Source organism: Oncorhynchus keta, chromosome 18 (assembly GCF_023373465.1).
Source record: "Oncorhynchus keta strain PuntledgeMale-10-30-2019 chromosome 18, Oket_V2, whole genome shotgun sequence".
In the NCBI taxonomy this organism is placed as follows: domain Eukaryota; kingdom Metazoa; phylum Chordata; class Actinopteri; order Salmoniformes; family Salmonidae; genus Oncorhynchus; species Oncorhynchus keta.
In genome coordinates, this window is record NC_068438.1 from 24,995,977 (window position 1) to 25,009,905 (window position 13,929).

A 13,929-nucleotide genomic window follows, 5' to 3' on the forward strand; every position below is an offset into this window, starting at 1 on the left:
TAGAGAAAAACATTTGATCCCTCACTCTGGAAGGAACAAAACTAGAAAAACATTCCTATATCCCCCACCCCTATGCTGTGTCATATTGAAAATATCTAAATACTTTTCATTCTTTGCTATTTAAAATGTTCATAAATGCACTTGAGCTGTATTGAATACATGCACAACATCGTAGTTCAATTCAATGCCTTGACAGCCAGAATATCCTGAAAATATTAAAGGCTTGAAAAGGATGGAAATGCATTTCAATGGAAAGACCAACAAAAGGTAAAACCCAAGACTCGCGTTACAAGAAGTGTATTTGACTATAAAAGGCATCTCTAATCCAGTGTCTCTACAATGTTTTATTTGTATTTCAGTGTAAAAAGCTTAAACTCTATTAGGAAAAAAACAGTAACCCAAAATATTATCTTAAAAAGAAAACAATCAAAACAATTCCCATTCACCTCAAATTAAAATAGAAACAGCAATTCAGGTTTGCTAATATTTTCCCTCAAAACAAATATCTATTCTCCAAGGCAGTTGGTCATGGCCAATTGACATAGTTAAGGATTTTAAAAAAATATTTCAATGTAGTTAGAAAACATACCTAAAAATGAAAACAGTACAGTTTAGGACAACTGCATTGGCCAATAATTAGTGTCTTGTTTTGAGCAGAAGGTAAAGATGAGTGTGTGGCACAGAGAGTGGCACACAAAATTCACTTTCTCTAGGCCAAGTACATTGCAGAAAGAACAAGGATTCCCTCCATAGCACAGAACCACAGCAGTCTCCTCTCTCACAGCACTCCGGGCAGTCGTCCATCACATTCCCTTTGCGTCTCCTCTGACTTCTCCAAGTCTGTAGAATTGAAGTTTGCGTAGTCTCTCTATTTTGGCCATTGACAGAACAGTCCACTTGGGAGCGGTAGACTTTGCTTCAAGGCAGTATAAGCTCTCGCCATTGTGCACCAGGCCTGCAGGGAGCAGTGTGTGCTGTGGATGAAAGCCATCAACCACAGGGTCCATGAACAATCTGGTAGGGTCCTCCCACATTCTCAAAATAGGCCAAGACAACATAACCCTTGAAAGCTAGGCCTATCTAAAAGTTTTTATTTGAAGGCCGTATGAGGTTGAAGTTGTGCCAGGTTGTGCCAACCATCCACTCTGCCATTACAGTAACAAGAATGAATGATATGATCTTCCCTGATTACTGAATAGCCCAGTAAATACAATGGTCTGTCTGACGAAGGGAGTTAATAGGAGCACGATTTCTATGGGACAGATACATGTGGGGGGGGGGAAATACAACTGTACATGACAAGGAGTAAGAGCAACAACAGCCGTGATTATGTGCTCTGCAGTGGTTGTCATGAAATGAAGGAAAAGTTGAGACAAGGAGGGATGAGCGAGGAGAGCTGGTATCAACGCAGCAGGTGATCTAGTCCTTTGTTTGGATGTGGTTGTTAAAAATCGGTTCCCTGGGTTAAGGTACAATTAAAATGCATTTATGTAGGTATGTGAGGAAGAAACATCCCTGGGGTACACTGGAGGGGGTGATGGGGGAGAGGTCCACACAGGGCCATAACCTCCTCTATCCATTCTATCCCTCCGTTCCTCCCGCCACACTAGCAGAACTATGTGGAGCCCCTCTTCTGTAGCTCCTCAATAAAGGCTGTGGAACAGGAGAGAAGGAACAATCAATACAACATCTGCCAAAATAAGTAGTGCCTTTGCTATTTTCTCCCTCACTTAATTTGGAATTTTATACTAATGTCATTGGAAAAGTCTGTGTGAAACATGGTTGTGGCCCAAAACAAATATCTGCAGTCTCACCTTCGATTATCTCCTCCTTGACTTTTTGTAACTCCTTCCGCATCTCATCAAGAATCTCCTGCAAGAAGCAATCAAAACATTCTATCATTTACAGTATTAGTATTGTATATGATTATGTCTTTACTAGTCCTGGCATTAGAGGTGCAGCAGAAAATAATATTTACCTGTTTAATCCTCTCAATATCGGTCTCTTCACCACCTCCAGCATCATTATTAACACCTGCTTGCTTCACCCTGGATGAGGTGTGGCAATGGGGGGGAAAGAAAGCGAGTGGGTAGGGGAGGCAGAAAGAGAAAGGGAGGGACTGATTAAGATCGAGCATAGTCTCATCACTGTGATAACCTACGCTGTCAATCCAACCAATCACCATAGCACCACCAAAGAAGCCTCAGGAAGCACCACACATACAAAAACACATTCTGTGAAAAACAGACAACCTAAGGATGGCTTTCAAAGTTTCAATGACATTTGACTGTTGACCACAACACCAAATGTCCAGAAATAAACAGGCCAAACACACAATATTCCATTCTATACTACATCAAGGGATATCAAATTCCAAGAATCCTTAAATAATATAAAGTAAACTTGGAAAATCATCCCTCAACTGTTGAATAAGAAAAAGGCATCTACAGTGTAATCGGAAAGGATTCAGACCCCTTGACTTTTTCCACATTTTGTTACGTTACAACCTTATTCTAAAATTAAATAAATAAAAATCCTCGGCAATCTACACACAATACCCCATAATGACAAAGTGAAAACAGGGATTTAGAACAGAAATATCTTATTTACATAAGTATTCAGACCCTTTGCTATGAGACTAGAAATTGAGCTCAGGTGAATCCTGTTTCCATTGATCATCCCTTGAGATGTTTCTTCAACTTAGAGTAAACCAGTGGTAAATTCAATTGATTGGACATGATTTGGAAAGGCACATACTTGTCTATATAAGGTCCCACAGTTGACAGTGCATGTCAGGGCAAAAACAAAGCAATGAGGTAGAAGGAATTGTCTGTAGAGCCGAGTCAGGATTGTGTCGAGGCACAGATCTGGGAAAGGGTAGCCAAAACATTTCTGCAGCATTGAAGGTCCCCAAGAACACAGTGGCCTCCATCATTCCTAAGTGGAATAAGTTTGGAACCACCATGACTCTTCCCAGAGCTGGGTGCCCAGCCAAACTGAACAAACAGGGGAGAAGGGCCTTGGTCAGGGATGTGTCCAAGAATCCGATGGTCACTGACAGAGCTCCAGAGTTCCTCTGTGAACCTTCCAGAAGGAAAACCATCTCTGCAGCACTTCACCTTTACGGTAGAGTTACCAGACAGAAGCCACTCCTCTGTAAAAAGGAACATGACAGCCTGCATGGAGTTGCCAAAAGTCACCGAAAGGATTCTCAGACCATGAGAAACAAGATTCTCTGGTCTGATGAAACCAAAATAGAATTCTTTGGTCTGAATGCCAAGTGTCACATCTGGAGGAAACCTGGCACATTCCCAACAGTGAAGCATGGTGGTGACAGCATCATGCTGTGGGGATGATTTTCAGCAGCAGGGACTGGGAGACTATTCAGGAGAAGAAAGGATTAACAGAGCAAAGTAGAGAGATACTTGATGAAAACCTTCTCCAGAGTGCTCAGGACCTCCGATGGATGAGAAGGTGCACCTGCCAAATGGACAACGACCCAAAGCACAGAGTCAAGACAACGCAGGAATGGCTTCGGGACAAGTCTGAGTGTCCTTGAGTGGCCCAGCCTGAGCCCAGACTTGAACTCGATCGAACATCTCTGGAAAGAGCTGAAAAAAAGCTGTGCAGCAACATTCTCAATCCAACCTCAGAGCTTGAGAGGATATGCAGAGAAGAACAGGAGAAACTCCCCAAATACAGGTAGGCCAAGCTTGTAGTGTCATACCCAAGAAGACTTGAGGCTGTAATCGCTGCCAAAGATGCTTCAAAGTACTAGGTAAAGGGTCTGAATACTTTAAACAGTTTGGGGTCACTTAGAAATGTCCTTGTTTTTGAAAGAAAACCCTATTTTTTTGTCCATTAAAATAACATCAAATTAATGTCAACAGTGAAGAGGCGACTCCGGGATGCTGGTCTTCTAGGCAGAGTTGCAAAGAAAAATCCAGATCTCAGATTGGCCAAAGATTAAGATGGGCAAAAGAACAGATACTGGTCAGAGGACCTCTAGAAGGCCAGCATCCCGGAGTCGCCTCTTCACTGTTGACGCTGAGACTGGTGTTTTGCGGGTACTACTTAATGAAGCTGCCAGTTGAGCACTTGTGAGGAATCTGTTTCTCAAACTAGACACTAATGTACTTGTCCTCTTGCTCAGTTGTGCACCGGGGCCTCCCAATACTCTTTCTATTCTGCTTAGCGCCAGTTTGTGCTGTTCTGTGAATGGAGTAGTACACAGCGTTGTACGAGATCTTCAGTTTCTTTGCAATTTCTTGCATGGAATAGCCTTCATTTCTCAGAACAAGAATAGACTGACGAGTGTCAGAAGTTAGTTATTTGTTTCTAGCCATTTCGAGCCTGTAATCGAACCCAAATGTTGAAGCTCCAGATACTCTAGTCTAAAGGTCAGTTTTCAACTGTGCTAACATAATTGCAAAAGGGTTTTCTAATGATCATTTAGTCTTTTAAAATGATAAACTTAGATTAGCTAACACAACATGCCATTGGAACACAGGGGTGATGGTTGCTGATAAATGGGTCTCTGTACGCCTATGTGGATATTCCGTAAAAACATTATTTAAAGCCGTTTCCAGCTACAATCGTCATTTACAATATTAACAATGTATACACTGAATTTACTGATCAATTTGATGTTATTTTAAATGGACAAAAAAAAAAAGTGCTTTTCTTTAAAAAACAAGGACATTTCTAAGTGACCCCAAACTTGAACAGTAGTGTATAATTGGTTATATAGTTATGTTTATGGTAGAGAACAATGTGTTTATTCAAATGGCTGTGCATCTACCAGGGTCAAGATATCGATAATTGGACCTTTGTTATTCCTAATCTATATCAATGACCGTGCTGCTGTGTCCTCTACCGTACTTCCCATTTTCTTTACAATAAGAAATATTGTAAAAACATTTTATTTATTTATAAAGAGCCAAAATCTCAATTGGTAGGAATGAAATGGAGGTCACATCTACTAGATTCCTTGGAGTTGTAATTGATGAAAAGTTATACTGGAAAGATCATATTAAATTTGTCTGCAGCAAAGTGATGAAATCTGTTGGTATCATCAGAAAGATTAGTGGTTTGGGTCATCAGGCTTGCTTCCTAACTCTATACTATAGTTTAAATTTACCCTTATCTCATTTACTGTAATATTGTCTGGGCCAGTACACATGCCTCCTACCTACACAAATTACTCAAGACAAGCTACCTCCTCTAATTACCTTGCTCCATCTGTACCAATATCGTGTCTATTTATGACATTAACGTACACCAATTGTGCACTTTCATCGACAAATATTCATACCTCCCGAGACAGTTTACCTAAACCCGTCAATGGATTCTTCCAGGTAAATTCTGAAATCTCTCTCACATAGTCAATTATCTATCAAATAGAGGTAACATACTCTGAAATGCTTATCTTCACATTGAGGGATTCTGTTTTGGCAATAACCTTAAGCGATAACTGGGGGTCAGCAATCCCCTCCATATAGCCTAACTCTCATACTAAAATGGTTTGTGTGATTACTGATCAATTCATTTAGAATTAGTAGGTTTTGTTATCTGTTTTAACAAACGTTTTTGTACTCATGTATTGGATTTAGTTTTTTTTGTGGTGTTGTTTTAATAGAAGCCCTTGGGCTTCCAACCACACCTCCACAACATTTAAAAAATATATTTTTTAACAAATCGGTATTGTTGTCCATTACTTGTTTTCTTTGGTACAAATAAATAAATACAAATTTAAAAAATATTAATTCACATAGAATGGAATCCTGCAGCTTTTTGAGCAGAGATGATAAAAGCTGTCAGAAGTCACAGCGTTCTGCAGTCCACTAGGTGGTGCTGTCAACAGAACAATGGCCCAGCACCACTCTTTGAAGCTGTGCCCCTGTTGACCTGACAGATGGAAGGGAGGTGGGACGGTATGTTAGGAAGAGCAGCAAAGCGTCAGTCCTGTTGTCTTGTCAGGGGAGGGACTTTGTACCTGGGACCTTGGGACAAGGGAGAGGTGGAGTCCATGCTCTTGGAGATGGAGTGATTCCTGTTTGTGAGACACACACTGCTCTTAGAAAAGGACACAATCAACACACACACACACACACACCTCTTTGAATTCTGAGATTGACATGCGTCCACACAGGCTGCTCTTACTACAGACACTGAGAGCATAGGAAGCTGAAACCTTACCTTGGCATAGTGGCTGATTTCTCCCACGGTCTTCGTCCAAGAGTGTCTAAAAAGCAGAGGCATATTTTAAATCAAAACTGTATAAAAGTCTAATATTAAGCAAATTTGTCTTCCAGATACAAGCAAAACAGACTGACACACAGACGGTTCTCACCACTTTGGCCTTGGGACTCTGAGTATTCCTGTAGAGAGAAAAGAAACAGTTAGACAAGCAAAACGTGTGTGTTTTCTGACTACATGGACACCTTTCAAATCTGTATTCACAACATAGTTGGCCAATAAACTAACAAATACTTACATTATCTGCCATTTTAGCAGGTGGCTTAGCCCCACCGTCTGCCATTTTTTTCCTGAACAAGACAGACAGACATAAAAGGAGAGTAAGAGTTTGAGACAACACTTAAAGATTCACCAAGCTAGATCAGCTCCATAGAGGGGCATACACAGCGCTATAGAATGAGGCGTATGGATCTGTTCATTTATAGGAGTGCGCTCTTCAGTGCCACCTACCTCCGTGCCAAGATGGATGCCATCTCACCCATCAAGCCTCCTCCACCACCACCACCACCGATGGAGGCACTGGTGCGACTTTGATCAGGCTTGGCAGCCGGTGCTGCAGCAGCACCACTATCCTCCTACAGAGGGCGGTAGAAGACACAGGAGATGTTAGAGCAGTGGTCACCAAACTACGGCCCGCGGGCCGGATACGGCCCGTCAGCACATTTGGCCCGGCCCTCTGAACAATACCAGAGACGCTATCGAATTTTTTTCCTATTTGGCCTCCAGAAAAAAAATCCTAGGCCCGGCCCTGTCAAAGAGAGAACGGAATAATGGCGAAAAGGTTAGGTAAGAGAAAATTTGATTCAGAATGCAGGGTATTTAACCTGCAGTGGACAAACGATTATTTTTTTGTTCAATGCAAAGAAAAGGCTGTTTGTCTCATCTGTCAAGAGACGGTGGCGGTATTCAAAGAATACAATCTTCGCCGACACTATGAATCCCGTCACAAAGACAAGTACGATAGCTTGCAAGGCCAAATACGAGCAGACAAACTCTCAAAGCTAAAAAGTGGACTACTATCTCAGCAGAATACATTTGTACGCCAAGCTCAGCTGAACCAGGCATCCGTTCGGGCCAGCTTTCGGGTTGCTAAACTGATAGCAAGAAGCGGTAAGCCTTTCACTGACGGAGAGTTTGTTAAGAAATGTATGGATGCTGTCGCGGAGGTGGTGTGTCCCGAGAAGAAAGATGCATTTAATGTCGTAAGTCTGTCGGCGAGTACAATCACCAGACGCGTTGAAGAAATCAAAACAAAACGGTCCCAGAGCTGATCGACCCAGAATGGAAATGGCACCTCGCATTTTTAACAGACGTGACAGAAATACTTAACAGCCTTAACTTGCAGCTACAAGGCGAGGGGAAACTCATTTGCGACATGTATTCACACATAAAAGCATTTGAGGTGAAATTAGCGCTGCTTTTGGAACAAGTGAAAAAGCGCAACTTCGTCCATCTTCCTGCTACCCAAAACCTGTCGACACAGAGAACCCAGCGGTCCCGTTCCCAGCTGAAAAGTGCGTGGAAGCACTGGAAATGCTGAAGGCGGAGTTCGGTGTGCGATTCAGTGAACTACATGTTCATGCAAAAGAAATCCGTCTTTTTCAGAACCCCTTTGTTGCCGACATTGATGAAGCCCAGCCTTCATATCAGTTTGAGTTGGCTGAGTTACAGAACTGTGATGTTCTGAAAGACGCATTCAAGCCCAACAGTCTCATTGACTTCTATGCCGCCCTCCCAAACGACACATATCCAAACATCAAAAAACACGCAATGAAAATGTCCACAGTTTTTGGCAGCACGTATATCTGCGAGAAAACCTTTTCTTGCATGAAACTGCTGAAAACCCCGATGAGATCAAGATTGACAGATGAACATTTGCATCAGTGCTTGAGACTGGCTGTAACTAGAATGGAACCTGATATTCAACTTCTCACCAGCCAGATGCAGGCCCACAGTTCACACTGATGAACATACATAGAGGTAAGCTCACTTTTCTGACTTGAATGAGTCATTCTGAGCATAAACAAATATAATCATAATAAAATCTACTGGGATAAAATCCATCTTTACAACCATACTGGTAGTGAAATGTATTGTGCTGTGTAGGTGCTGTATCACTTAGTTCAGTTTCTCAACCTGCTTCTTTTGTGGTTTTCACAGGGAAGTTGATGAGAGAGAGCTGCAAACAGAGGTGTCTACAAGCCTACTGGAACCTACAAAAGGATTATAAGGAAGGAACACAAGAACTTTAAGAGACTGCTCATATGTGTCAGAGAGATTCTGCTCTGACAACTGAGCTGAACTTTTATCTGTTAAGATTGTGCATGGCACGACAGAAAGTTAATGTTCCATGGCTTTTTTTTCTATGAAGAACCCAGAGAGGGTTATTTAGTTATTATTTATTTCATTAGTGTTATTATTTGTTTCCTGACTTTTTTTCTGTAAAGAACCTGGAAAGGGTTATTTGGTTATGTGTGGCTTTCTGGAAAACAATACATTTTTTAAGCTCCCCTACGATCGTCACACTTTTTCTGTTACAAACTGACACCGGCCCCCCATCAGAGAAGGGAAAAGTTATGTGGCCCTCACAGGAAAAAGTTTGGGGACCCCTGTGTTAGAGTATCAGTATCGACACAACACTTGAGCTCTTGCTAGCATTGCAAAACAGAGGCTCGGCATTCAAAATGAATGGCATTGAAATCCAAATCAGAAATGAATGGTGGTTGCATAAATGTGGAGATAGATACAAAACTATCGTTATGCTAATTCTAATCCTGATGCCACTTTCTCTCTCTCACCTTGGCCACTCTGCGGAGCTTGGCCCCGGCTAAGGCTGCCGCCAGGCCCCCTGCACCACCCCCTAGACCCCCATCTCCTCCCGGGGAGGGCAGTGGTGGGGCGGGCGGGGGTCCTGATCCTGTGGCCAGGGGTCCTGGGGGAGGAGGTCCCGGGGGTGGAGGGGGCCCAGATGGAGGGGGGCCGGGGGGTGGAGGAGGGCCCGGAGGTGCTGGGGGAGCCAACGATGCAGCGGGCACTAAAAATAAAATACAAATTAAGACAGTCAGTGTACTACGTTCAGGGAATGGGTAAAACAAAAAGGTGTGTTCAAATAGGATAATTGTATTGCAGTCAGTGTGACCTCTGACCTGCTGCAGCTTGTCTCTCTCTCTCCTGCCTCTCTCTCTCCTGACGCTCTGTCTCCTGCTGCTCCAGCCTCTGCTGCTCCAGCCTCTGCTGCTCCAGCCTCTGCTGCTCCAGCCTCTGCTGCTCCAGCCTCTGCTGCTCCAGCCTCTGCTGCTCCAGCCTCTGCTGCTCCAGCCTACAGGGATAAAACTCATGGGGATTAACACTGACAAACAAACAAACTAAACACACCCAAACAGTCAATAGATTAAGAGGCACAAATAATATGTATAACAATGTATCTGGTGAAGGGATGAATGGGAAGGCACCACATCCTCCCTGAAAAGGAGGTCTCAAGCCAGAGGTGACCTGGCAGAGAAATTACATTTTGGTTTTCATCTTTCCACACTAATGACATGGCAAGTGTACCAGCAGTTATTTAATTAAAGCAACAACCATGTTCAAACAATCCTTGTGGGCACTGTCTAATTGTGACAAATGGCTCTGGAGCAGCGTTAGACTGAAAAGCATATCTGTTATTAACTTGTGCTGAATATGCGGCTATGCTGGGTTGGTGAAGGAGCTCCTGATTAGTCCAGCACTGAAATGAAAGTACACAATTGGCCAAGAAGCCCTAATCCGGTGTCAATCCAGGTCCCCTACCCCAGCACATCTGTCACCCACAGGACCTGCAGCTGCCACACACACACACACACACACACACATTGAAAGCACTCTTGGTTGACTTAAGGCTGGTGTAGACTTTACTGTGAAACATTTGCTTACGAGCACTTCCCAATGATGAAGAGTTTAAAAATAAAATAGTAACAAAAGGAATGAAATACACAAGAATGGAGCTACATACAGGGAGTACCAGTACCAAATAAAATGAGCCGAGCTACTTGAGGTAGATACTGTATGTACAAGCAGGGTAAAGTGACTAGGCATCAGGATATATAATAAGAGTAAAATAAAGAACAGAGTAGCAGCAGCAAATGAGTGTAAAAGTGTGTGCGTGCTGTGTCGGTATGTGTGTGTGTGCACGTATGTAGTGTATGACAGCTGATGTTCCGGTACTGTTTGCCGGACGGTGGCAGAGTGAACAGTCTGGGCCTTCCTCTGACACTGCCTGATATAGAGGTCCTGGATGCCAGGGAGTTCGGCCCCAGTGATGTACTGGGCCGTACGCACTACCCTCTGTAATGCCTTGTGGTCAGAGGCCGAACAGTTGCCATACCAGGCAGTGATGCAACCCGTCAGGATGCTCTTGATGGTGCAGCTGTAAAACCTTTTGAGGATCTGAGGACCCATGCCCAATCTTTTTAGTCTCCTGCGGGGGAATAGGTTTTGTTGTGCCCTCTTCACGACTGTCTTTGTGTGCTTGTTAGTGATGTGGACGCCATGGAACTTGAAGCTCTCAACCTGCTCCACTACAGCCCTGTCGATGAGAATGGGGGCGTGCTCGGTCCTCCTTTTCCTATTGTCCACAATCATCCCCTTTGTCTTGATCATGTTGAGGGAGAGGTTGTTGTCCTTGCACCACACAGTCAGGCCTCTCATCGTTGTCTGTGATCAGGCCTACCACCTGTGTCATCTGCAAACTTAATGATGGCGTTGGAGTTGTGCCTGGCCGTGTAGTCATGAGTAAACAGGGAGTACAGGAGGGAACTGAGCACACATCCCTTAGGGGCCCCTGTGTTGAGGAGCAGCATGGCGGATGTGTTGTTACCTACCCTTACCACCTGGGGGTGGCCCGTCAGGAAGTTAAGGATCCAGTTGCAGGGGGAGGCGTTTAGTCCCTGGGTCCTTAGCTTAGTAATGAGATTTGAGGGCAATATGGTGTTGAACGCTGAGCTGTAGTCAATGAATAGCATTCTCACATAGGTGTTCCTTTTGTCCAGGTGGGAAAGGTCAGTGTGGAGTGCAATAGAGATTGCATCATCTGTGGATCTGTTGGTGCAGTATGCAAATTGGAGTGGGTTTCCGGGATAATGTTGTTGATGTGAGCCATGACCAGCCTTTCAAAGCATTTCATGGCTACAGACGTGAGTGCTACGGATCGGTAGTCATTTAAGCAGGTTCCCTTAGTGTTCTTGGGCACAGGGACTATGGTGGTCTGCTTGAAATATGTTGGTATTTCAGACTCCGACAGGGAGAGGTTGAAAATGTCAGTGAAGACACTTGCCAGTTGGTCAGCGCATGCTCGGAGTACACGTTCTGGTAATCCGCCTGGCCCAGCGGACTTGTGAATGTTGACCTGTTTAAAAAGGTCTGGCTCACATCGGCTATGGAGAGCGTGATCGATCACACAGTTGTCTGAAACAGCTCATTTCCAGCAATTGAACATTTCAAAAAGATGAACACGATAAAAGTCACTATATAGCAAAGGAGTTGGAGCTCGTAAGATGTCGCCCCTTACAGTCGGTACCATCTTGACAATCATATCTGTGACCATTACTACCACCATATGATGGACAATCTCGCCAGCCTATCCCAGAGCCTCCCCAGTGTGTTATATATTGCCCATTAGACTAAATGAGATGAGGGGTAAAAGCTGGGCGTATCCTTGGCGAGTGTTGGGTCCTCAGGGAGAGGAGTTGGTGGGAAAGGATAGATTTTGACGTCAAAGAGTTGACCTTCTTTCGCTTTACAGACTCCATCCTCAAGAGGCTAGCTGAAGGCTAAGCAGCGGAAGGCTAATGCTGACAAATCCTTTGAGTCAGTGTGCATGTGTGGTTATGTAAAACCAGATCAGTGGGACTCTGGTCATATGAAGATATTTTGTCATGATACTTGTATTGACCCTTAATTACAACTCAATCTGGAAGTAAAGGCAAGTGTACTGTACTCCCCCTCCCACCCCAGATATCCCACACTTGGTACCTCCTCTGCTGTTCCAGTTCCTCTGGGGAGGGTCCATTTGACACTGGGCGCGGGAGGGTAGCGTAACCTGGAGAAAGAGAAGGGAGAGAGAGTATGACTTAGGAAGAAAGCTGTGAGATGCAAGTCATGCTCATGTTTCTACACATGCATCTCTCGCAATTCCTTCTCAGACAGTGCTGTCCCTTTAGGTAATTGCAAAGCATGTTGAGGCTGCATGTACGATCCATTCTAATAGTACCTGCGTCTGACAGGGAACTGAGCACTTCCAGTGCGTGGGCGATTCCGTTGGCGAAGAGGGCAGCATCCTCCTTACTGCCGAAGTTGAGCCCCCACACCTGCCGTGCATCCCGCCACTGGTGGAAGTTGGGCGTGGCCTCATTGTACTTCAGGCCTTTCACAATCGGACAGTTAATCACCACCTTAGAGAGAGAAGGGGGTCAGAGTCAAGACATGACACTCCCAACATTGGCATATCATGGATACCACTTCTTTATCAAAAAACAAGGTGGGGCTCCGTATAGTTGAAATGGGGATTTTAGATAAGAGAACAGTCTTTACTCATGTTGTATGGAAGGAACTACATTGGTTATGGCAATACTAGACCTTAATACTGACACTCAGTGATAAAAATCCATACCGGTATGTGAATCCATTAGATGATATATCGCCCTGCTCTAAGTGTTCGTGTTTAGGGTGCATCTCAGTCTAATCTTCCCTAATTGAAAGCTTTCCCAATATTGCACTCAGCTTGTGCTTTCAGATCAAGGAGAGGAAGCCAGTTTGGACAAGAGAAATGTACCCTAGGTTTATATCCGTCCAGCAGGTGGCACCAGCCTGGTGATTCAATACATGTCACGGTGCTCTGGGTTTGAGTGACTCAGTCTGAATGTGCTGATGCATCATTTCTGTTTTACAACCCCTGAATTCCACAGAGCGGAGGAGCGAGCGCCTTAACTCCCCGCGCCAAAAGAGTCAGGGAGAGAGAGACGCAGAGAGAAGGGACAGAGATACTCAGAAAGAGAGAGAGAGCAAGAGAACAAAGGGGCGGGAGGGAGGGGAGAGACGCAAACAGAGGCGACAGTAATGAGAGATGGGGAAGGCATCCTTAAATTGTCACAGGAAGTGGTTGAGCTGGCCAACCACCTCTCAGGAAACATACGTCTAGGGGGAACACTCAGGCGACTGGATGTTTAATGAGAGGATGATATGGAGAGAGGGATGGGGTGGTGAGATACTGTATCTATTAATGAACATAAATGCAACGATTTTACTGAGTTACAGTTCATAAAATGAGTCATTAAATTTAAATAAATTCATTAGGCCCTAATCTATTGATTTTACATGACTGGGCGGGGGGTGCAACCATGGGTGGGAATAGGCCCACCCATTGGGGAGCCAGGCCCAGCCAATCAATTTTTCCCTACAAAAGGGCTTAATTACAGACAGAAATACTCCTCAGTTTAATCAGCCGTCTGTCTGGATGGCTGACCTCAGATGATCCCTCAGGTTAAGAAGCCAGATGTGGAGGTCCTGGGCTGGCATGGTTACACATGGCCTGCGGTTGTGAGGGCGGTTGGACATACTGCCAAATTCTCTAAAAAACATTAAATTCTCTGGCAAGAACTCTGGTGGACATTTTTGCAGGCAGCACGCCAATTGCACACT

The 13,929-nt window shown here is 44.2% G+C and overlaps 1 protein-coding gene and 1 long non-coding RNA gene across 9 annotated transcripts in view; one reads left to right on the forward strand and one right to left on the reverse strand.

The window, feature by feature from the left end:
- Positions 1-281: 281 nt before the first annotated feature.
- The window catches only part of LOC118397509 (vasodilator-stimulated phosphoprotein-like), a 34,191-nt gene continuing 20,543 nt past the window's right edge, over positions 282-13,929 (reverse strand). For 2 of the 8 annotated variants that reach the window (XM_035792358.2, XM_035792357.2), the window contains 12 exons: positions 12,503-12,683; positions 12,265-12,331; positions 9,405-9,577; positions 9,057-9,292; positions 6,709-6,833; positions 6,497-6,548; positions 6,353-6,380; positions 6,199-6,244; positions 5,996-6,052; positions 1,979-2,048; positions 1,815-1,872; positions 282-1,653 (listed from right to left, as the gene is read on the reverse strand). In XM_035792358.2, coding sequence (XP_035648251.1) covers positions 1,616-1,653; positions 1,815-1,872; positions 1,979-2,048; positions 5,996-6,052; positions 6,199-6,244; positions 6,353-6,380; positions 6,497-6,548; positions 6,709-6,833; positions 9,057-9,292; positions 9,405-9,577; positions 12,265-12,331; positions 12,503-12,683 — 1,131 coding nt within the window. In that variant the 3' untranslated portion in view covers positions 282-1,615. The remainder of the gene's footprint in view (positions 1,654-1,814; positions 1,873-1,978; positions 2,049-5,995; positions 6,053-6,198; positions 6,245-6,352; positions 6,381-6,496; positions 6,549-6,708; positions 6,834-9,056; positions 9,293-9,404; positions 9,578-12,264; positions 12,332-12,502; positions 12,684-13,929) is intronic. The other 6 variants (XM_052467765.1, XM_052467764.1, XM_052467763.1 and 3 more) reach the window with 6 other exon arrangements.
- Positions 6,840-8,768, forward strand: LOC118397510 (uncharacterized). The gene is made up of 2 exons (XR_004828429.2): positions 6,840-8,238; positions 8,419-8,768. It is a non-coding gene; the product is annotated as an uncharacterized LOC118397510 (long non-coding RNA).